The 26,091-nt window shown below is 38.1% G+C and overlaps 1 protein-coding gene across 1 annotated transcript in view; it reads right to left on the bottom strand.

Moving 5' to 3' along the window:
- Nucleotides 1–26,091, bottom strand: part of AKAP10 (A-kinase anchoring protein 10) — a 183,949-nt gene that overhangs the window by 33,657 nt on the left and 124,201 nt on the right. The window contains exon 10 of the mRNA XM_007941489.2: nt 24,676–24,849. Coding sequence (XP_007939680.2) covers nt 24,676–24,849 — 174 coding nt within the window. The remainder of the gene's footprint in view (nt 1–24,675; nt 24,850–26,091) is intronic.

The following is a 26,091-nucleotide window of genomic DNA, read 5'->3' on the forward strand; positions in this document are numbered from 1 at the left end:
ATCCAGCTTGCATTTCTGGAAGTTCTCTGTCAATATACAGCTACAATCATTTTTGAATTATCTTCAGCAAAATTTTAGTTGTGTGTAATATTAATAGTATCATTCATGCAAAAAAGGCAAGTAGACCATCTTCTGACCTCTAACCATACAAGAGGAAAACAGAATCACTATCAGTAGCCCAAGTCCTATTCCTGCAAGGCCAGATATGTTGCCTCCCTCCAGCCCTTTCACCAACCGTTCCTCCCAAAGTAACCACCACCTCTCTCCTGAGTTTGATAATTCACTGCAGTGGCCACACAGAACTCACAGATTATGGGGTTTATTAGGGAAGCACCAGATTACAATTCAACTTCAGGAAAAATGCTCAATCTCTCTCAGCCTGCCATCTCTCACCCAAAAGTCTCTCACAGTCTCTGTCCCAGCAGTGCATGTCCCTTGGTGTCTCTCTCAGCAATTAATGTCTCTTGTGTCTCTTTCCCAGCAGCGCATGTCTCTCAGGAGCATGTTTCCTCACAGTAGCACATTCTTCTCACCCAGTAGTCAGAGAGAGTTCTGCCTCTATGAGATCTCCTTTTCAGCCTGGCAGAGTGGCCAAACTAGCCAATCATAACATCAGAATACTAAGCACCTGAGAGAGAGTGAACCTCCCAGAACATTGCTTTGTGCCATACCCACTAGAAATACCCAGGTGGATAACTTTTACAATCAGGAGCTCCTCAGTTGCTCATAGCAAATTCCACCACAGAGTTTACAAAGACTTACGGCTAGAAAAGCCATACCAGGTAATTTACCACACCACAATTCAATAATTTCCACATTCTGTTGGATCACTTTTCTTTGGAATGGGTATAAATATAGATCTCTTTCAGTCAGTTGGCCAGGTAGCTGTCTTCCAAATTTCTTGACATAGATGAGTAAGTGCCTCCAGCACAGAACTATTTGTTGAAACATCTTAACAGGTATTCCAACAATCCCTGAAATCTCACTTTTCATCAATTTCTTCAGTGCAGCTTTGACTTCTTCCTTCAATACCATTCTCTTTAATTTGTCATTTGCGGCATAGTAAATCATATGACTGTCTGATTCAAAATGGAAAAAACCACTCCATTTCAGCTCCCTAATGCCTAAGATAGAAGTTCTGGTAGCATAGTGCCTAAGGCACTTGACTGCTAACTAGAAGGCTGGAGGTTCAAACCCACCAGCCACTCCCTGGAAGGAAGGTTGGGCAATCTACTTCCGTAGTGATACTGCCTTGGCAACCCAAGGAAGGGTTGCTATGAGTCAGGGCCGACTCGATGGCACATGACAACAACAACAACAATAACAATGTCTAAGATACTGATCTTTATGTATTCCATTTCATTTTTTACAACTTCCAATTTTCCTAGATCTATACTTTGCACATTCCATGATCTATTCATTAATGGATGTTTACAGCTGTTTCTTCCCATTTTGAGTTGTGCCACATCAACAAATGGAAATCCTGAAAGCTTTACTCCATCCATGTCATTAAGGTCAACTCTATTTTGAGGAGGCAGCACTTCCCAAGTGATATTTTTAGTGCCTTCCAACATGAGGCACTCATGTTCCAGAACTGTATCAGACAATGTTTCAAGGCTATTCAAAAGGTTTTCCACTAATGTATCAGACATTGTTTCACCACTATTCATAAGGTCTTCACTGGCCTGTTCTTTGAGAAGTGGATGGCCCCTTCCTTTTTCTGAGTCTTAGTCTGGAAGCCCCACTGACACCTGTTCACCATGGGTGACCCTGCTGCTATTTGAAATACCGGTGGCATAGCCTCCAATCTCACAGCAACACACAAGCCATCACAGTAGGACAAACTGACAGAGAGTGGTGGCACTTTACCTGATCCATAATAAGTGCCCATTAAAGCATTACTCAAGAAATCCAACAACATATTTCATTAGGCAAATCTGCTGCAAAAGACCTCTTTAAAGTGTTAGATAGCAAAGATGTCATTTTGAGGACTAAGGTGTGCCTGACCCAAGTGACTGTATTTTCAATCACCTTGTATGCATACAAAAACTGGACAGTGAATAAGGAAGAGTGGAGAAGAACTGATCCCTTTGAATTATGATACTGATAAAGAGTACTGAATATACCATGGACCGGCAGGAACTGATAAATCTGTCTCGGAAGACATACAGCCAGAATGCTCCTTACAAGAGAGGATGGTGAGATGTCAGCTTGCATTCTTTGGACATGTTATCAGGAGGGACCTGTCCCCAGAGAAGGAGATCATGCTTGGTAAATTAGAGGGTCAGCAAAAAAGAAAAGACCCTCACTGAGATGGACTGACACACTGGATGCAATAATGAGCTCAAACAAAGCCAACGACTGTGAGGATGGCACAGGAACGTGCAGTGTTTTGTTCTGTACACATTGGGTCACCCTGAGTAGGAACCAATTTGAGTGCATCTAACAGCAGCAACATATGGTAACAGTGTTTTCTATACTATGTTAATGAGGCCCTATAAGTGTAGGATGTATCTTAAACTGATCATGTTTGAGAAATAACCCAAGCAGATTAGGCAAAGAGTAGCAAGCAGTGATGGTGAAAGTAAGATGCCAAGGCATATGAAAACTGCCCAGAAGCAAAAGTTCAGAAGAGACAAGGATCTTCTTCCTCCAGGGCCAAAAGGGAATGAAAGCCTTCTGCTGAAGCCAGCACCCTGAAGGCAGACTTCCAGCTTCCTAATCTGTGAGAAAACAAATCTGTCTGTTAAAGTCACTCACTTGTGGTATTTCTGTTATAGCAGCACTAGATAACTAAGACAATGATGAACTAGGATTCATTCCAGGAATGTAAAGTTGGGTCAGCATTCAAAAATTCAATAATATATTATATTAATAAAGGAAAAAAACCACATGATCATCTCAACATAGTTATAGAAAATTATTTTCATAAAATCCAACACCAATTCGTGATAAAAATCCTCAACAAACTAGGAATAGAAGGAATATGATAAAGAACACTGATGAAAAAACAGCTAAGATCATACTCAATGGTGAGAGACTGAAAGCTTTTCCTCCAAGATCAAGAACAAGACAAGGATGTTGTGGTGGTTGTTTTTGTGTCAACTTGGCTGGGCCTGGTTGAGTTGCCGGACAGCTGGTGGTAGTTTTTCCCCATGATGAGACTGGCAATCAACTCCATGATGGGATCTACCATAAGCAGCTGAGTAGATGCTTTGGGTATGTGGTCTGCTTCCCATATACAAGAAATAGTTTGGGAATGGTCTCTAGCCTATGGCATGCTTGGACCCTGCATGTAGCCATGTCGTTGCTCAGCAGCCTGCTATGCTCTGCCGACCTTAGGCTTGCAGTGGACTTAAGTTAATGGCCTGCTGTGTGGTTTGGTAACATCAGGACTGTGCCTTTTTACTTGTCAACCTTGGGGCTTCTCAGCCTCAGCAGCCAGCAGCTATCTGAGTGAAGAAACGCCTCTAGCTCCAGTGGGCTGGGAGCAGGAGGCAGAGCATTAATTAAGAAAAAGAAACTCAAGGAATCGAAAACAGGGTCAAGAAGAAATAAAACTATTTTTATTCACAGATGAGGTAATCTGATATAGAAAATCCTAAAAAAAAAAAAAACCAAACAACCAACCAATAAACCAATCAGAGCTAATACACAAATCTGTAAAAGTTGCAAGATAAAAGAATGGCACACAAAAATCAGTTGTATTTCTATATATTAAAAAGAAAACCAAATTCTAGAACAGCTCTGGTTAAGAAGACATCTTAACAAGAACAGATATATGCACACCCATGTTCATCGCAGCACTATTTACAATAGCCAAAAGATGGAAACAACCTAGGTGTCCATCAACTGAAGAATGGATAATCAAACTATGGTACATACACACAATGGAATATTATGCAACCCTAAAGAATAATGTAGAATCTGCAAAACACTGCATAACATGGATGAAGTTGGAGGACATTATGCTGAGTGAAATAAGTCAGTCACAGAAAAAAAAATATTGTATTAGTCCATTACTGTAAAAATTCAAGGAAAGGTTTACATATGAAAGGAAATTTTCTTTGTTGGTTACAAGGGGTAGGAGTGGAGGGGGAACACTATTGGATAAGTAGAGACAAGTATTGAGTTAGGTGAAGAAAAGGGCAATGTACCTAATGTGAGTGATCATCATGATGGCACCCAGGAAGAGAAAGACAGAGAGAGGTACGTAGGAGGTACAGACAACAGAGATGAACCCTTTTGCACATACTACGTTGTCAGTGAAGGCAAACATGGGTATACAGGTGGATAGATGGGTGGACAGGGTCAACTATTAGGCATGTCTATGCAGGGAGTGTACCCAAGACCATGATAGGGTTGGCAGACAATGTTCCCACAAATGTATTGGTATGTTCTTTAAGAACTCCTAGGTATACAGTAGAGCTGACAAAGGACAAGGTTGTAGTCTCTTCTTGGCCACAGCCAGCTACCCAGACGGAGCGAGTAGTTGCACCTGTGGGCTCGGGACCATAGTCATATGGCATAACATACTACACAAAACAATGTTCCACATCCTACTATGGTAAGTAGTGACTGGGATCTTAAAAGGTTGCAAGAGGCCATCTAGATGCAATGATGGATCTCTTCTTGTCCAGAGCAAAGAAGTATGAATAAAACCAAAGATTCACGGAAACAATTAATCCAAGCAACTGGTATACCATGCGATCCTCAGCCTATATGACTATGAGACTGGAAGAACTAAATGGTGCCTGGCTACCACTGTCAACCACTCAGAGGGGGATCTATGTAGTAGATCCTGATTAGAGTGAAAGAACAATATGGAACAAAACTCAAAATCATTTAAAAAAGGGGGGGGGGCAGGGGATCACGTTTGCTGGTCTGATAGAGCCTGATGGAACCACCGAGACTATGGCTCCTAGCTGCCCTTCAGGTTTGGAACTGAACCCACTCCTGTGGCTTCCAAACAAGAGAGGCACATGAGGTGAACATTTACATTAGGTAGATATACTCCTTGGAGAGAACAATCATGAGAGAAAAGAAGGGCTGTGTATGCACAGGGAGACAGCTCAGGGGGCAGGAGTGAATGGACGGAAGGACACAAGGGAAGAGGTAACCATGGGGAGGAAGTGGGAGGGGAGCTGTTGCACTGCGGTAAACTGTAGTCAATGTCATGAGACAAAGTGTATGTGAGCTGCTGTATGGAAATGAATTTGCTCTGTAAACGCTCACCCAAATCACACACACAAAAAAATGACATCTTAAGATACATGTACCATAATGAGTCCTGACAACACACACTCGAGAAACTAAGTAAAACAGACACCAATAATGATCTAGGACAACAGAACATCAAACGTAAAGTTGAAAAAACAGATTGAGCACCAATTTAAAGGAGAGACAGAATGAGGTAAGGGGGAAAACAGAGATTTGCAATGGACTAAGCCCTGCCTCCTGGCACAATGCAGCATAATGGCCATTTGGGACAGCAGAATTAGGGCATTCTCAGATATGCAGAAATTAAGGGAATCTGTAACCACCAGACTAGCCCTATAGGAATTATTAAAGGGAGTCCTTTGGATAAAAAAACAAACACATCACACAACAAACTAGAATAAAAACACATGACAGCATCACTCGGATACCAAGAAAAGGAGAAACTTTAAAAAAGCAAAACAAAGCTATGAACTTGATTAAAGGGTACCAGAGATATAAAGATGTAAATTATGACAATTAAAAAAAAAAAAAAAGTGGTATGGGGGAGAAAATGGTGGATGTTATAGAACTTCAATATAGAGGGGAAGTTGAGGCACTCTCAAAATATAACAGATTGTTTCAAATTTAGTATGATGAATGTAAGCTTCAGGTTAACAGCAAAGAAAAATAATAAAAAGAATACATCTACTTACCAAAATAAAGAAGAAAATTAAATGAAAAGAAAAATATATATATAAAAGGTTATCATAGAAAGTGATGAACAAAGAAACTATTAAACACCACAAAAAAAAAGTGTAACCAAATGGCAGCAGTAAATCCATACCTATTAATGATCACATTGAACGTATATGTACTAAATACATCAGTCAAAAGACAGAGTGGCAGAATGGATTAACTAGCATGATCCATCAATACATTATCAAAAAGAGACCCACCTTAGACACAAATACATAAACAGGTTAAAAACCAAAGGGTAGAAAAAATATATATACCATAAAAACAGTAACAAAAAGAAAACAAGAGTGGCAATATTAGTATCTGACAAAATAGGCTTTAAGTTAAAATCCATTATAAGTGACAAAGAAGGATATTATGAACAATTAAAGGGTAATTCACCAAGGAGACATAACACTTGCAAATATTTATGCTCCCAATCCCAGAGCTTCAAAATTTATAAAACAAATTCTAACAGAATGAGAGAAATAGGCAGATCTACAATAGTTGGAGGAGATTTTAACACACCACTTTTGACAATGGGCAGAACAGCTAGAAAGAAAATCAACAAAAATATAAGAAGTAAACAACACTATCAAGTAATCAGACTTCACAGGCTTAGATAAAACATACTACTACCCTACAGCAAAACAGAACACATTCTTCTCCAACTCATATGGAACATTTTCCAAACCAGATTGTATTTTAGGTTACAAAGAAGCATCAATAGATTTAAAAAGACTGAACTTATACAAAGCAAAACAGTATGAAACTAGAAATGAATAACAAGAAGAACAAGGAAATTAAATAACACATTATTAAAAATCTACTAAATATAAGAAATCAAAAGTGAAATTAAAAATCTTAGAAATAAACAAGGATGAAAACACCACATACCAGAACCTTTGGAAATCAACAAAAGGAGTGCTCAGAGGGAAATTTATAGCAATAAATGCAGGCATTAAAAAGAAGAAATGTCAAAATCAGTAACTTAACAACGTGAAAAAACAGAAAAGGAAGAACAAAGGAACAAAGCTACTACAAAAGGATATTTAGATTAAAGCAGAAATAAATGAAATAGAAAACAGAAAAACAACAGAAAGAACTGAAAAGATTTTCTCTGACAGGATAAATAAAACAGACAAATTACTGACCAAACAGAGAAGAAAATGAGGAAATGTAAATAACCAAAATAAAAAATGAAATTGGAGACATTACAACAGATCCAAATGAGATAAAGAGGATTTTAACAGAGTACAATGAAAAACTGTACTCCAACAAATTTGAAAACTTAGAAGACATACACAAGTTTGTACAAACACATTACCTATCTAATATAACACAAAGGTAGAAAATCTAAAGAGACACATAAAAGACCCTTCATCTAAAGAGATTGAAAATGTCATCAAAAACTGTCAATAAATAAAGCCCAGGACCAGATGGTTTCACTGGAGAATTTTACCAAACATTCAGGAAAGAGATGATACTAATTCTACTCAAATTCTTCCAAAACACAGAAAAGGAAGGAATATTCCCCAATTCATTTTATGAAGCCACCATCACCATGACATCAAAGTCAGGTAAAGCCACTTCATACAAAAAATTATAAAACAGATGCAAAAATTCTCAACAAAATTCTAGCCCAGAGAATTCAACACCATATGAAAAAAAAAAAAAAAAAAATCAGACATCACGGTCAGGTGGGATTCATGCCAGGAAGTCAAGAATGGTTCAACATTAGAAAATAAATTAACGTGATTAACCACATAAATAAAACAAAGAAAAAGAATCACACGGTCATCTCGATACAGAAAAGGGATTTGATAAAGCAAAACACCTTCCTGATTTAAAAAAAAAAAAAAAAAACTCTCAGCAAAATAAGAAAAAAAGGGAAATTCCTCAACATAATTAAAAGCATATATGAAAAATCAATAACCACCATTATTCTCAATGGAGAAAGACTGAGAGCCTTTCCCTTGAGAATGGGAACAAGACAAGGATGCCCACTATCACCACTCTTATTCAATATTGTACTGGCAGTCCTAACTACACCAATAAGACAAGAAAGGGAAATAAAAGGTATCCAAATTGAAAAGGAAATAGCAAAACTACTTTTATTTGCACATGACATGATACTATACATAGAAAATCCCACAGTTTTCACAAGAAAACTACTGGATCTAATAGAAGAATTCACAAAGTGGTAGGGTAAATGATAACACACAAAATTCAACTGAGTTCATTTACATTAACTTGAGGAACTCTGAAAAGGAAATAAAGAAAACAGTACCAATTATAATAGCCCACAAAAGGATAAAATAACCCAGGAATAGATGTAACCAGGGATGTAAAGACCTATACAAAGAAAACTATAAAACACTACTCTAAGAAACTAAAAGAGCTCTGGTAGCATAGTGCCTAAGGCACTTGACTGCTAACCAGAAGGCTGGCTGTTCAAACCTACCAACTACTTCTCGGAAGGGATGTTGGGCAATCTACTTCCGTAGTAACACCGCCTCGGAAACCCAAGGAGGGGTTGCTATGAGTCAGGTCCGACTCAACAGCACATAACAACATAAGAAACTAAAAGAGACTTACAAAAATGGATGCTCCATGCTCACTTAACATTGTGAAAATGTCAATACTGCAAAAAGTCATGTATTGATATAATGCAATCCCAATCCAAATTTCAACAACATTCTTTACTTAAATGGAAAAACATGGGGACAACTTTATATGGAAAGAAAAGAGGCTCTGAACAGCCAAAGAAATACTGAAAGAACAGCAAAGTAGGAGGTCTCATAGTCCCAATCTCAAAACATACCATACAGCCAAAGTAATCAAAACAGCCTGGTTCAATGACAAACACATAGATGAATGAAAAAGAATTGACAACCCAGAAGTAAATCCATACACTTATGGGCAGCTGAATTTTGACAAGGTATCAAAGCCCATTCAATGGGGTTTGAAACAGTCTCTTCTACAAATGGTGAAGGCTAAACTGGGTATCAAGATGCAGAAAAATGAAACAGGATCTATATAGCTCATACCATACACAAAAATTAGCTCAAAATGGATGAAAGACCTAAATTTAAAACCTAAAACTATAAAGATCATGAAAGAAAAATTAGGCACAAATGTAAGGGTCTTAATAAATGGCATAAACACACTATCAAACATAACTAAAAACATGAACAACAGAAGACAAACTAGATGACTGGAACCTCCTAAAAATTGAACATTTATGTACATCAAAAGACTTCACCAAAAGAGTGAAAAAAAGCACCTAAAAATTGGGGGGAAAATTTTAGCAAAGACTTATTGGACTAATATTGGACTAGGGACTAATCTCTAAAATTTATATAAAACTTTAACACGTCAACAACAAAAAGACAAATAACTCAACTAAAAAATAGGCAAAGGGCATGAAAACTTTCAGGCAGCTAATAAACACATGAAGACATGTGTGCAATCGTTAGCTATTGCTGTTGTTAGGTGCTGTCAAGTCGGCTCTGACTCACAACAACCCTATGCACAACAGAACGAAATACTGCCTAGTCCTGTGCCAACCTCACAATGTTTGCTATGCTTGAGCCCATCACTGAAGCCACCATATCAATCCATCTCATTGAGAGTCTTCCGCTTCTTTACTGACCCTCTACTTGACCAAGCATGATATCCTTCTCTAGGAAATGGTCCCTTCTGACAACATGACCAAAGTAGGTGAGACGAAGTCTGGCCATTCTCACTTTCAAGCAACATTCCAGCTGTACTTCTTCCAGGATAGATTTGTTTGTTCTTCTGGCAGTCCATGGTACTTTGAGTGTTCTTTGCCAATACCACAATTTGAAGGCATCAATCAACTCTTCCTCAGTCTTTCTTATTCATTGTCCAGCTTTCACATCCATAAGAGGTGACTGACAATACTATGGCTTGGGTTGGGTGCACCTTAGTCTTAAAAGTGACATCTTTGCTTCTTAACACTTTAAAGAGGTCTTTTGCAGCACATTTTCCCAGTGCAATATGATGTCTGACTTCCTGATTGGTGCTTCCATGGGTGTTGACTGTGGATCCAAGTGAAACGAAATCCCTGACAACTTAAACCTTTTCTCCATTTATCATGATGTTGCTTATTAGAGCAATGCAAATCAAAACAACATGGAGGTATCATCTCATCCCAGCATTTATAGCAAAGTTCAAAAAAAAAAAAAAATTATAAAATAACAAATGCTGGTAAGAGTGTGGAAATACTGGAACACTCATACACCGAGAGTGGGACTGTTAAAAGGGTTAAAGGCAACAAAGTATTAGACACACAATCCTGTAATAACAATAATCTAACAAGTGGATACATAGACCCTTCTTCTTGTTGTTGTTATGTTCCATCAAGTCAGACCCGACTCATAGCGGCCCCTCCTTGGGTTTCCGAGGCAGTATCACTACAGAAGTAGATTGCTCCATCTTCCTTCTGAGGAGTGGCTGGTGGGTTTGAACCGCCAGCCTTCTGGTTAGCAATTAAGTACCTTAGGCACTACACTACCAGAGCTCCCACACAGACCCTTAAGTTAACAAATATACACAGGTTTGACAGAGGATATATCTACATACGTACTGTATGTGCAGCAGATATAGCCATGAATATAGTAGAGCATACAAGGGCAAAGTTATGAAAACCTCTTAGCCATAACCAAACACTTCAATGGAATGAGTTGCTAGGCCTAGAGGCTCAGGACCATAGTCTGGAGGGACACCAAGGTCAACTGGTATAACATAATCCACAATGTCCATGTTCTACATACTACTTTGGTGAGTAGTGACTAAGGTCTTAAAAGCTTGTAAGTGGTCAAGTAAGAAGCAACTATTGGTCTCTCCTCATCCAGAGAAAAGAAGCATGACGAAAATCAAAGATACGAGGAAACAATTAGTCCACAGGACTAACAGAATATGTGAACCTGAGCCTCCATAACCCTGAGACCAGAACAGGATGTTATCCAGCTACCACTGTTGACCTCTCTGAACAGGATCACAACAGGGGATCCTGGATTGAGTAGGAGAAAAATATAGAAAAAAATTCAAAATCATAAAAAAAAAAAAAAAAAAAAAAAAATCAGGCTTAGGACCATACTCAAGACATCTTGGTTAACTGGTACAGCATAGTCTGTTAACTTTATATTCTACATCCTAGTTTGGTAAGTAGTGATTGGGATCTTAAAAGCTTGCAAACAGCCATCCAAGATACAACCATCGGTCTCTATTCATTTGGAGCAAAAGAGAAAGAAGAAAAGCAAAGACTCAAAACAGAAACTAGTGTACAGGACCTACATGAACCACAGCCTCACCTATCCAGATACCAGAAGAACTATCACTACTGATCATTCTGACTGGGGCCACAATATAAATTAAATGGTCCTGGATAGAAGAGGAGAAAATTGTAGAAGAAATCTCAAATTCTTAAAAAAGAAAAAAAAAGAAAAAGGCCAGACTTACTTGACTGGCAGAGACTATAAGAATTACTGAGACTATTTTCCTGAGGGACCTTTTAAACTATGAACTGAAACTGCTACTGGAGGTTACCTTTTAGCTAAGTAACAGATTGGCACATAAAATAAACAAAGTCACCATTAATACTGTGCTCCTTTAAGGAAAAAAAGAAAAAGAAAAACAGAAAACAACCTGATCATTTATGAGACCAAATGGTCAACATTTACTCTAAAGCAAAGATGAGAAGGTCAGGGAGGACAGAGAAGCAAGAATAATGGAAACGGGACAGCCAGAACAGAAATATTAAGAACGCTGACACAATGTGGAAAATGTAATCAATGTCACTAAACAGTATGTATAGAAATTGTTAAATGGAAACCTAATCTGCTGTGTAAGTTTTCACCACAAATTAAATTCAGAAAACAATTATATTTACAATAGCATCCAAAAGAATAAAAAACTCAGGAACAAACTGCCCCACGGAGATGTAATATTTCTACACTGAAAACGAAAAAACAATTCTCAAAGACATTGAAGACTTAAATGTAAAGATAGCCATGTTCATGAACTGGAAGACTTAATATCATTAAAACAGTAATACTCCTCAAAGAAATAGGTAGATTCAATGCATTACTGATCAAAATGGAAACAGTAATCCTAAAATTCATAGGGAATTTCAAGGACCCAGAATAGCCCCCAAAAAAAACTGTGAAAAAGAAAAACCAAGGTGGGGGGACTCACATTACTCAATTTCAAAGCTACAATAATCAAAACACAGACCAACTGCATAAAATTCAGAGTCCAGAAATAAGCCGGTATGTCTGTGGTAAATTGATTTTCAACAAGGGTGCCAAGACTGGTGGTGAAGAAAAAGTTTTTTCCACAAATGGTGTTGGGAAAACTGAATATCCACATGTGAAATAATGAAGCTAGACACTGTGATGATTAAGGCTGTGTGTGAACTTGGCTGGGCCATAATTCTCAGTGGTTTATCAGTCATGATATAGTCATTCCCCATGATAAGATCTGATATAAGGTAATTACTTCCATGGTGAGATCTGCTATGAGTAGCCAATTAGTTGCATTTCCAATATATATGGACTCTGGCTTTCTGTTCAATCTGGATCTTACATCTGGCTCATCATCATCTGAATTCTGGTTCTTTACACTTGAACCAGGAGCTGGCTGTATTGCACACCAATCTTTGTAGCCTATGAGGCAGGAGCCTGCTACCTTACCTGCCAATCTTGGATTTATTAGCCTCCATGGCCAGTAGCCTGCTGTACTGCCTGCTAATCTTGGGTTCACCAGTCCTTGCAGCTATGTGAGTCAGGAGAAGCCTCCAGCCTAATGTCTGGTCCATGGGCTTAGGACCTGCCAGGCTCTACAAGCAACCGCATGAGTCATTTCCTTGAGATAAATCTCTCTATTGCGTGCTCTCTCTCTCTATACAAGCTTCACTGGTTTTGCATCTATAGAGAACACAGCCTAAGATATTTGGTACCAAGAGTGCTTCTAAATAAGAAAAATCGTGAGGATGAGTTTTCTAGATTGGTTCTCAAGTCTGAATAGTCTTAAAGGTGCTGATGACTCTGATTAGTAAAGAAAGTGCTGCTAATCCACTGTGTGAAGTGGCAATATTAATATGCAAAATATCACCACCAATAGGTTAAGTATTAGTAAGAAATGAGGCTCTAAGTGATCACATTTTCTGCAATTTTGTGATAATGAGAAGTATAAGGAAGCTGTCTGGACGGTCCTACTTACGCCAGACAAAGTGGTGTACCTGATGAGTCATAGTCTGAGACTGCCTGAAGCAGTATCTGGGGCATTGTCTGGGGCACTGCCTGAGGCAGATGCTTTACAAAACAATAGTAAATGTTCCCAAGAACCACCCTCACCACCCATTTTTGGTTCTACACATACAACTAGACTTAAATTCCAGCAAGCCTCAAAATGTGATGTACAAAGTGTGACTCAGGAAGAGTTATGCGAACTGCTTGACTTTTCTAATACATACAAACAGAAATCTGGAGAATATGTGTGGAAATAGCTATTAAGGGTGTGGGATAATGGTACAAAGACCATAAAGTTGGATCATTTTGAGTTTATTGATTTGGGCCCATTAAGCACAGATTCCACATTCAATTTTTCAGTTCAAGAGGTTAGGAAAAGATCTTAGCTTATTTGGTTGGTTTACTGAAGTATGGATTATGCCATAGTCTACATTAAGTTGAATTATCAGAAGTGCCTTGGTTTACTGTAGAAGGTATCAAAAGGCTTAGGGAAACTGGCAGGTTAGAGTGGATTTATGACATTAGACCCATAGACCCACATATGGAGTGCCCAGAGACACATTTTTTTAAAGCCACAATGGTGAGGAATAAATTTGTAAAGAGTCCCAGCATCCTTGAAGACTGCTGTGATTGTTATTTTATGTAAGTCAGATATGAGAGTGGAAACTGCTCTAATTGAATTAAGACAACTGGCTGACTGGACCCTGTGGTGGTAGGGGCCAAGTGGCAGCACTTAAATGACAAAGACAAGGTGATTACATAGTTACCTTAATGGATAGCACAATCAAAGCAGTAATCAGAATAGTGGCCTTAAGGTGCTAGCTACTTAGCCATGGTGTCCCTAGGAGTGAACAGATGGAAAATCTACAAAATATTTACTTGGTATGTACAAGTGGAAGAATTGTAGGTCAAGGGAACAGCAATCTAACTGGAATTGCCAGACAGACTCACAGCTCCTCAATCAATTCCCAGACTTCAGCCAACTCATTAAACTCATTAAATGAACTCACAACTCATTAAATGAACACAAGGCAGGGTCCCCATGAGAAAGGACCCTACTATACTGCCAAAAATTTATGCTTTTAATCTTTCTCCCAGGCCTCCCCAAAGAGATCTGGGCCTTTTATGAGTGTGACTTTCATTAGGGAAAAAAGAAATAATCGGACATTTTGGGGATTACTGGAAACTGACTCTGAATTCACACCAATTCTAGGAGACCCACCAGTAAGAGTGGGGGCATTTGGAGGTCGTGCATGGGCCCAGCAACATGGACTTCTATTTGCCAAGGCCAAGTTGAGTATAGTCACTGCTGAGTGTCCAATGTGCCAGAAGCAGAGACCAGCACTGAGTCCATGATATGGAACCATTCCTTGGGGGTGGCAGGCTGATTATACTGAAATGCCAGCATTTTGTCCTTATTGAAGTAGATTCTTACTCTGGATACAGATTTGCATTCCTGCATGTAACGCTTCTGCCAAAACAATCATTTCTAGACTAACGAAATGCCTTTTTCATCATCATGGTATCCCACACAGCATTGCTTTGGATCAACGAACTCATTTCACAGCAAATGAAGTGTGGCAATGGGTCCATCCATGTTCATGGTATTGACTGGTCTTACATGTTCCCCATCATACAAAACACCTTTTGAAAAAACGATGGAGTGGCTTCTAAAGGCACAATTACAGTGCCACTAGGTGGTAATACCTTGCAGGGTTGGGGCAATGTTCTCTAGTAGGTTGTGTATGCTCTAAACCAGCATCCAATATATGGTGCTATTTCTGAAATAGCCAGGATTCACACACCCAAGAACTAAGGGGGGAAATGGGAGTGGTATTGCTCACCCTAGTGACATACTCATAACATTTTTGCTTCCTTTCCCTATGAATCTGGAGGTCTTAGTCCAAAAGGAAGGAATACTCCCATCTGGAGACACAATACTGATCCCACTGACCTGGAAGTTAAGTGCCACCCAGTCACTTTGGGCTCCTTAAGGATCTCGGGTCATATAGCGGTTAACATTCACAGCCTTGGAAATCAATGGACTCATGCTATGACTCAGAATTGACTCAATGGCACTGAGTTTTTTGAGATGTCTCTAGATCCACAGGCAAAGAAGGGAATTACTGTATCATCTGGTGTGATTGATCCTGATTATCAAGGGAAATTGGATTCACACTATATTAAGAAAATAATAAGCCAGTGGCAGAAGGCAAGGCGAGTGTGTTTGGGAGTGTCCAGGGGCAGGCTGAGTGAGTGAGCCAGGGGGTTGAAGACAACGCAGGTGTTGGAGTGGCTGGGGGAGACCAGGAAGTGAGCGGAGCTGTTTGGAACAGCTAAGGGAGACAAACTTGTCTGGCAGTTTGGCATACTGTGGAGGTTTGTGTGTTGTGAGGCTGGAGGCTATGCCACTGGTGTTTCAAATGGCAGCAGGGTTACACATAGTGGACAGGTTTCAGAGAAGCTTCCAGACTAAGACACTTGGAAGAAGGAAGGGGCCATCCACTTTTCAAAGAAATGGCCACTGAAAACCTTATGAATAGCAGTGAAACACTCTCATATATTACTGAAAACTTTATGAATAGCTCTGAAACAATGTCTCTACAGTTTGGAATATGAGCCACTCAGGTCAGAAGGAACTAAAAATATGACTGGAGAACAGCTTTCTCAGAGTAGAGCTGACATTAATGATGGGGACAGAGTAAAGCTTTCAGGACCTCCATTTGCTGATGTGGCACAACTCAAGATGAGAAGAAACAGCTGCAAATATCCATTAATAATGGAACATGGAAAGTACGAAGTATGAATCTAAAATTGAGAGTTGTCAAAAATGAAAAGGAATGCATAAAGTGAACTGAAATGGACTGGTTTTGGCTATTTTGAATCAGACAATCATATGATCTACTATGCCGAGAAATACAACTTGAAGAGGAATGGTGTGGCACTCATTGTCATAAAGAGTGTATGAAGACCTATCCAGAAGTACAATGTTGTCAGTGACAGGATAATGTCCATACACCTATAAGGAAGACCAGTTAATACTACTATTACTCAAATTTATGCACCAAACACCAAAATCTAAAATGAGGAAATTGAAGATTTTTACCAATGTCTGCAGTCTGAAATTGACTGAACATGTAATCAAGATGTGTTAATTATTATTGGTGACTGGAATCCAAAAGTTGGAAATAAAGAAGAATCACCAGTAGTTGGAAAATATGGCCTAGGTAACATAAATAATTCTAGAGATTGCATGACAGAATTTTGCAAAACCAATGACTTATTCACTGCAAGCACTTTTTCAACAAACAAATGGCAGTTATACATGTAAACTTTGCCAGGTGGAGTAACGGGAATCAGACTGACTATATCAGTGGGAGAAGCTCATTATTTTCAGCAAAAAAAAAAAGGTGAGGAGATGATTGTGGGACAGAATATCAACTGCTCATATGCAAGTTTAAGTTGAAGCTTAAGACAATTAAAACAAGTCCACAAGAGCCAAAATATGACCTTGATTAAATCCCAATTGAATTTTGAGACCATCTAAAGAACAGATTTGATGCACTGAACATGGATGACTGACAACCAGAGTAATTGTGGGATCACATCAAGAGCAACATCCATGAAGAAATCAAAAGGTCATTAAAAAGACAGCAAAGGAACTTACAATAAGATGGAGGAATAGGCAGATAAGCAAGGAATAGGCAGATAAGCGACACAGCCCCTCTTCAACAAAGAAAAGAAAAACCAATGGACAGAGATATAGAAGATAATCTTGGAACCCTGATCTTTGAAAGGAACTATACAGAGGTGGGTTAGGCAGCAACTAGTGGAAAAACCTGAATGAAAACAGTGAGTACAGAGACAGTTGGAGCTGCAGACTGTCAGCTACTCTGACGAGACCAACAGCCTGAATATTTCCAAGTGGGGTTGAGACCTGAGAACTGACCTAAAGATCAGTCCTGGTCACCAAAGGCTGCAGGGACAACTGCTCTGGTGGCCTATGACTAGGAAGGGAAACAGCAAGGAGGCAGACAACTTGAGCTGGGGACTTTCTGCTGTCCGGAGGGCATAGCCATTTTGATTGTTTACATCTGGCAGCCACTTTGGATATTTAAAGTGACCGAGGGCGCAGCCATTTTGAATGTTTACAAGTGGCAATCATTTTGGATTTTAAAGTTACAGCACTCTCATTTGGATTGCAGGGACCTAAAAACAGGCTCTGTTTGCCACGGGTGGCAAAGACATACGACAGGCTGACAAGAGGAAACGAGACAGGTGGTGAGTGTATAAATGCTGTCAACCAGTGAATAGAGGGGCACAGCACAGTACCCTGCCTGTATACATAATATACAAACAAAACAAAGAAAACGAAAGTTGTGGGCAAGTCACTCCAACATAAAATTACCAGTTAAATATAAACACAAAAATGTCACAATGCCTCAGAGACAACAGAGCATCACAGTCCATACAAAGAAGCAAGATAAAGCAGGACAAACAAGGGACCAGGACACAGACCAAAACACATCCCTGAGGAAGACACAGCATTGGAACTCTCTGATAAAGAATTCAAAAGAATTATATTTAGGTATCTTCAAAGGATTGAGAGACAGACCAAAGAAAACACAGACAAAACCCTAGAAGAATTCTGGAAGAAGGTACAAGATCAAAATGAGAAAATAAATGAAAAATTAGAAAGATTCTAAATCTACAGATAGAAATCCAGAAGATTAATACTAAATTGTCAGAAATAGATAACACATTGAAAGGGCAAAGGAGTAGAATTGATGCAATGGAAGACAGAATTAATGAAATTGAAGACAAATACCTGAATACTTTTTTGGAAAGGGATCAATCAGAAAAACGATCAAAACAAAATGAAGAAAGCCTAAGGTTCATGTGGGATACCATAAAAAGGAATAACCTACATGTCATTGGAATTCCAGAACAGGAAGAGAAAAAATAAAACCACTGAGAAAATTGTCCAAGATTTGTTGGAGGAGAATTTCCCTGATATGATGAAGGATGAGAATATATCCATTCAGGAAGTCCAACAAACCCCAAACAGGACAGACCCCAAAAGAAAAACACCAAGACATATCATCATTAAACTCACCAAAACCAAAGACAAAGAAAGAATCATGAGAGCAGCACAGGAAAAACGAAAACTTACCTACAAGGAGCAACCAATAAGACTAAGCTTGGATTTCTCGACAGAAACAATGCAGACAAGAAGACAGTGGGATGGTATATATAAAACACCAAAAGAGAAAAATTTCCAACCAAGAATTATGTACCCAGCAAAAATGTCTTCAAATATGATGGTGAAATTAGGACATTTCCAGATAAGCAGAAATTAAGGGAATTTGTTAAAATCAGACCAACCTTACAAGAGATGCTAAAAGGGAGCCCTTTGGACAGATAAGCAACAACAACCAACAACAACTGACCACTAACACATGATGATATAACCCAGAAACCAACCCAGCTATGGAAGTATCCAAAGTAAATAAGCCTACAAGGCTGTAAACAGGGAACCAGAGAAACCAACCAACAAATGACGACAACTACAAACCAAAAGGAGGGAAAAAATCTGTGTAGTTACAGAACTTCTAAATGGTAGGGAAGTCAAGACAACTATAAGATAGAATGGACTGTTCTACACTGGGGAAGAAAACTGTAAATCACAGGATAAACTCAAAGAAAAATGATAAACCTTCACATCAAAATAAAAAAAAAGAACTAGCATAAATATTCAACAAACAATAAAACAACAGCAATGAAGGAAGTGACAACATGATTCACAAACAAAACGAGCTCAGCATAGAAAATTATATAGAACAAAGAAATTGAAACAATGAGAAACCACATGACAAAAATGACAGCAACAAATTCATATTTGCTGATAATTACATTATCTGGCAAGGGACTTATCTGTAAGATTGATGGAAAACTCAAACGCCTCAACACCAAAGGAATTAACAATCCAATTGAAAAATAGGCAGAAGACATGAATAGACACTTCACCAAGGAGGAAATTCAGGTGTCCAGCTAATACATGAAAAGATGCTCACAATCATTGGTGATCAGAGGGATGTAAATCAAAACAACGAGATATACCATCTCACCTCAGCACTGATGGCAAGGTTCAATGAAAAAGAAAATAACAAATGCTGGTGGGGATGTGGAGAGATTGGGACTCTCATATACTGCTTGTATGACTGTGAAGTGACATACCACTGTGGAAAACAATATGGCAATTCCTTAAAAGCTGCAATTGGAGATACCATTTGATCCAGGAATCCCATTACTAGGTATATATCCATCCTAGAGAGGTGAGAGCCAGGATAGGAACAGATACATGCACGCTTATGTTCATTACAGCACTATTTACAATAGCAAAAAGATGGAACCAACTGACGTTCCCATCAGTGGAAGAGCGGATGACCAAACTATGGTACATACACATAATGGAATGCCATGCAGCACTAAAGAATAATGTAGAGTCTGCAAAACAATGCATAATATGGATGAACTTGGAGAACATTATGCAAGTGAAATAAGTCAATCATAGAAGGACAAATATAGTATTAGTTCGTTGTGGAGGGCCAAGGAAAGGTTTATATATGGAGGGAAACTTTGTTGGTTGCCAGGGGTGGGAGGGGAGGGGAAGGAACACTGCAAAAAAAAAAAAAAAAAAAAGATAATCTACAGAATAAATGGAAATATTTACAAATCATATGTATGCTAAGGATCTAGTATCCAAATATATAAAGAAGTCTTACAACTCAACAAAATGACAACCCAATGAAAAATGGACAAAGAGCTTGAATAAACATTTATCTGAAGAAGATAAACAGATGGCCAAAAAAGAAAAGAAAAAGACATCAGAAAACAAACTGCATTGGGCAAATCTGCTTCAAAAGACCTTTCTAAAGTGTTGAAGAGCAAAGATATCTCCTTGAAGACTAAGGTGCGCTTAACTCAAGCCATGGTATTTTCAATCACCTCATATGCATGTGAGAGCTGAACAATGAAATGAATAAGGAACACCGAAGAAGAGCTGATGTTTTTGAGTTGTGGTGTTGGCAAAGAATACTGAGAGCATCATGGACTGCTAAAAGAACTAACACATCTGCCCTGGAAGAAGTGCAGCCGCAATGCTCCTTGGAAGCAAGAATGGCCAGACTTCATCTTACCCACTTTGGTCTTACCAGAAGGGACCATTCTCTGGAGAAGGATATCATGCTTGGTAAAGTAGAGAGTCAATAAAAAAGGGGAAGGCCCTCAACGAGATGCACTAACACAGTGGATGTAACGATGGGCTCAGGCATAGAGCGGATCCGTGAGGCTGGCACAGGACCGGGCAGTGTTTCATTCTGTTGTACATAAGGGCGCTATGATTCAGAGATGACTTGACTGCATGTAACCACAACTACAACAGAACTAACGAAGAGTATTTCTGGAATGCAGGAGATTTCTAAGGACATCTCTTAGTACTACAATGCCCTGTGATTAAAATCAATGGAAAACTACAGCAACCCAAATGTGACATGAGTACTAATTGTCCCAAGTCTTCAGGAATAAAGGCTTGGGCCAACCACCCCACAGGCAAAGAACCACCACCAGCTGATGTGCTTGCTGAGGACAAAGGGAATGGGTGGTGGAAAAAGGTAGTTCTAAATACCAGCTATGAGAGCATGTGACCAGTTGCAGACACTAGGACTGTGCTTTTTATGAGTATTTCTTCCTTCTATGTTTGTATCAAATATCTTTGTTTCCTCAATCTTTACATCTTTTCTTTGTTCTTTACATCTTATATCTAAAATATAAGATATAAATGGGGAAATGAGTTCTTGGTTCTACATGTGTAGCTGTATCATGTTAGGTGCAAGTAAGACTTTATAATTATCTTTATTTTCTGATTATGTATTGTTTAAAGAGATATGTACAAGTGCCAAGTCAACAAGGGGTGGACTAGATAGTTAAAGCTGTGTGTCAACTTGGCTGGCCCATGATTCTCAGTGGCTCAGCAGTTACAATGTCATCATCTCCCATGATGAAATCTGATGTAAGGTAATCACCTCCATGATGAGATCTGTTATGAGCAGCCAATCAGCTGAAAGGGAGTGTCCTCAGGAATGTGGCCTGCTTCCTATATATATATATAGACGTTCTGACAAAGCTCTCTGGCTTTCGATCTGGATCTTATATCTGGCTTATCATCATCTGACTTCCAGTTATTTAGACTTGAACCAGCAGTGTGCCATATTCCATGCTCATCTTGGGAATTACTGACTTCACGGCCTATGGGGCGGCAGCCTGCCTTCTTACCTGATAATCTTGGATTTGTCAGGCCTCTGTAGCAAGTAGCCTATTGTACTGCCTTTGCAGCTATGTGCGTCAGAAGAAGCCTCTACCCTGACATCTTGCCCATGGACTTGGGACTTGGCAGCCTCTAGAGCTATGAAAGCCATTTCCTTGAGGTAAATCTATTTCTCTGTAAGCTTCACTGGTTTTGTTTCTCTAGAGAACCCAGCCTCATACTAAATGTATCTCAAAATAGATCATAGATCTAAGTGTGAGAAATACGAGGATAATATATTTAGGAGCAAAAATAGAGGTGACAACAAAAGTACAAGCAACAGAAGAAAAACATCTAGGTAAGCTGCACTTCATCAAAATTAAAGATTTTGTGCTTCCGATGACACTATTAAAGAGTGAAAAGAGAATCTAGAGAATGGGAGAAAATATTTGTTAATCACATATTTGTTAAGAGGCTTGCATGTAAGATACATGAAAACTGTTACATCTCAATAGTAAACAGGGAAATGATCAATTAAAAAGTGAACAAAGCACTGGAATAAACATTTCTATTAAGACAGACAAATAACAAATAAGCATACAAAAAGATTTTCAATATAATTAGTCATTAATCCCACTGCTATCAAGTCAATTCTGACTGATAGCCACCCTACAGGACATAAATAAATAGATAGATAGATAAAAAACAATAAATAAATCTTTGTGGAAATGAGACTGCCTCATCTTTCTTCACTGGAGTATTTGGTAGGTTTGAACTGTCAACCTTCTGCTCCTCATTAATCATTAGGGAAATGCAAATCAAAACTACAATGAGGTATGACTTTATATCCATAGGATGGCTATAATAAAAATGCAGATAATAATAAATTTTAGTGAGGGTGTAGAGAAATTAGCACTCTCACACTGCTGTTGGGATTATAAAATGGTTCAGCCACTTCAGATAATGGCCTGGAAGTTTCTTAAATTTAACAGTTATCATTTGACCCTGCAATTCCACTTTTAGGTATACAGAAAAGAGAAATAAAAAGATGTGCACACAAAAACTGGTACACAAATGTTAAAAGCCCTATTATTCAAAATAGCCAAAAGGTGGAAACAACTTAAATGTACATCAACCAATAGACAAATAAAATGTTGTACATATCTATTTGTTGTTGTTGACAGGTACTGTCAAGTCAGTTCTGACTCATAGTAACCCTACTAAGCGTAAGAGAATGAAATACTGCCCAGTCCTGCACCATCATCACAACCGTTCCTATGTTTGAGTCCACTGCTGTGGCCACTTCAATCCATCTGTAGGTCTTCCTCTTTTTTGCTGACCCTTTACACCAAGCATGATGTCCTTTTCCAGGGACTAGTCCCTTCTGATAACACTTCCAAAGTACATGAGATCAAGTTTCACCAGACTTGCTATAAGGAGCATTCTGGCTATTCTTCTTCAAGGACAAATCTGTTTGTTCTTCTGACAGTCCATGATAGATCTATCCAATATTCTTTGCCAATACCATAACTCAAAGGTTATCAATTTTCTTTAATCTTCCTTATTCATTATCCAGCTTTAGCATGCATATGAGGTGACTGAAAATATGGACTTGGTGAGGCACACTTTAGTTCTCAAAGTGACACCTTTGCTCTTTAACAATTTAAAGGGTCTGTTGCAGCAGATCTGTGCAATGCAATACATCACTGGATTTCTTGATTGCTGCTTCCATGGCACTGATTGTGGATCCAAGTAAAATTAAATTCTTGACAACTTCTCTTTTCTCTGTTTATCATGATGTTGCTTATTGGTCCACTTGTGAGGATCTTAGTTTTGTTTATGTTGAGATGTAATCCATACTGAAGTCTGCAGCCTTTGATATTTATCAGTAACTCCTTCAAGTCTTCTTTGCTTTCAGTAAGCATATTACATATTGTTATGTAATCTTATGTTATGTAATATTGTTATGTAATATTGTTATGTCATCTGCATATTACAGATTGTTAATGAGTTTTCCTCTAATCCTAATGCCATGTTCCTCTTCATATAGTGTGGCTTCTTGGATTATTTGCTCAGCATACAGATTGAACAAATATAATGAAAGGATACAACCCTGATGCACACCTTTCCTGATTTTAAACCATGCAGTACATCTTTGTTCTGCTTGAATGACTGCCCCTTGGTCTATGTATAGGTTCTTCATGAGCACAATTAAATGTTCTGGAATTCTCATTCTTTGAAATGCTATGAATAATTTGAATGCCTTTGCATAGTCAATAAAATGCAGGTAAACATCTTTCTGGTATCCTCTGCTTTCACCCAAGATCCATCTTGAAATGACATCAGCAATGACATCACTCATTTCACATCCTCCTTTAAATCTGTCTTAAAAGTGGTACATTCACACAACAGAGTATTAGGCCATCAAAAAGGAATATAGTTCTGATATATACTAGACTTGGATGAACCCTGAAAACATTGTGCTAAGTGAAAGAATCAATCATAAAAGACTACATATTGTATGATTCCATTCATACGAAATGTATAGATCAGGCAAATCTAGAGGCAGAAAGATTTGTTGTTGCCTAGGGCTGGAGGAATGAGAAATTTTAGGGATGATAGCTTAATATGAGGTTTGCTTTTTCGATACTCAGGAGACCTTTGTTAATGGCAATAAAATAGTATTGTTTTATGAATTAAGAAACCTTATCCAAGGCCCAGTATCAAAATATTTAAAGTGTTACTTTTAACTTGTCAACAGTGATAAGAAAATTATTATGCTGTATAATGTATTATTGTTGTTGTTGTTGTTATTTGCCGTCGAGTCGGCCCTGACTCATAACGACCCCTCCTTGGGTTTCCGAGGCAGTATCACTACAGAAGTAGGATTGCCCAACCTTCCTTCCGAGGAGTGGCTGGTGGGTTTGAACCGCCAGCCTTCTGGTTAGCAGTCAAGTGCCTTAGGCACTATGCTACCAGAGCTCCCATAATGTATTATTAGTCACCAGATATACTTCAATTAGAATATATAGTAAGTAGGTTACTTTTATTTCTCCTTTGTTTCTACAACTTAAAACTTATAAACAGGATGTTTCTGGTACTTAAAGGAAAAAAACTGTATACTTTCCTTCTTAATGTTAAAAGCAAACTGATCAATACCTGAGAAGACGAGCTGTTAGAAGCACCTGAATGAGATTCATCTGGAGGGCCAAGAGAGCAATAAGCAGTCAGTGAAACGTTCCCTCCCAGAAATTCATCTCCTCGAACTGAATGGATGAGATCATTCAAATATTTATAATAAAGATTGCTTGACAAAAAGCCAGGCAAAAAGACCTGGAAGAGAGGATAAGCATTATTTTTAAGTTGAAATCAGATACAACTAAAATTTTATCAAAATATTTACAAATCAATTTTACTAGCTAGCACAAATGTTTTTAGTTTTCCTTGCTATCCTCCAAGTATTATCCCTTTGTATAGTATACGCTATAACTAAAATTATAATGTATACAATTTTGTTTTTAGTGTTTCCCCAAATACTTGCCATGAAACTATTACATCATCTTGATACTTATATTTCTTTGTAACCATAAGAGTCCATGGAGTGAATATGATTTGAAACCAGATTTCTTTGGTATGTTGTAAATATTCAAAGTCTTTGTGCATATACTGCTTTCTATTTATGAACTCATTTCCTTGAATTCCTTAAATCACCAGGAATGTGATTACTGAGATAAATGGTATGAATATTTTAGTATTGATGCATATGCCAATTTACCCTTCAAAATGAAGTTAGTAATATATCAAAGGGTATGTTTTCACACAGCTTTCCAACACTGGGTTGCATTCTTTCAAATCATTAAATAAATGGTGAATAGTACATTAACATTTTTATTTACATTTAAAAATTATTAATGATGTTGCCTAAGTTCCCAGGCTAGTTACCTGCATTTCTTATTGCAAGCTTTTGCTTCGTAACACTAATCACAATGGTAAATATTTACTGAATGAATCATCTATGTCTTTTTTCCATTTATCTACCAGGGTCTTGATATTATTATTAGTATCAGTTCTTTATACATAAATATTTAGTGTACATAAAGTAAGAAATTTAGTAAGAAATATGTTTTTGCTTTGTTTTCTCTTTATTTTAATTTGCCTTATTAAACAGAAAGTTTATATTCTTTATTTTAAACATCACAAAACATATAGATAAGAAAATGTTGAGAATGTCTTTACAGTCTATATATACCAATCTCAGTATTTCTGGAATTCAGTTTTGTATATGGTATTATATAACAATCCTTAATTAACCTTTTCTGCCAGGACATGTATTAGGAATATAACCTCATGGGCAATTCTTAGTAAACTATGTGTAGTCTATTAGAAGAATAAATCATTTACAAATTTTAACACTTTATTATTTATAAACTATTAGTGATATCATGTGGAGTTCCTGGGTGGTGCAAATGGCTAAATGCTTGACTACTAACTGAAAGGCTGGTGGTTCTAACCCACCCAAAGATACCTTGAAATACAGGCCTGGCAATCTGCTTCTCAGCACAACACACAAAACTA

The sequence above is a fragment of the Orycteropus afer genome, unplaced genomic scaffold (genome assembly GCF_000298275.1).
Source record: "Orycteropus afer afer isolate SDZICR_OR568_19922 unplaced genomic scaffold, OryAfe1.0 scaffold00080, whole genome shotgun sequence".
Classification (NCBI taxonomy): domain Eukaryota; kingdom Metazoa; phylum Chordata; class Mammalia; order Tubulidentata; family Orycteropodidae; genus Orycteropus; species Orycteropus afer.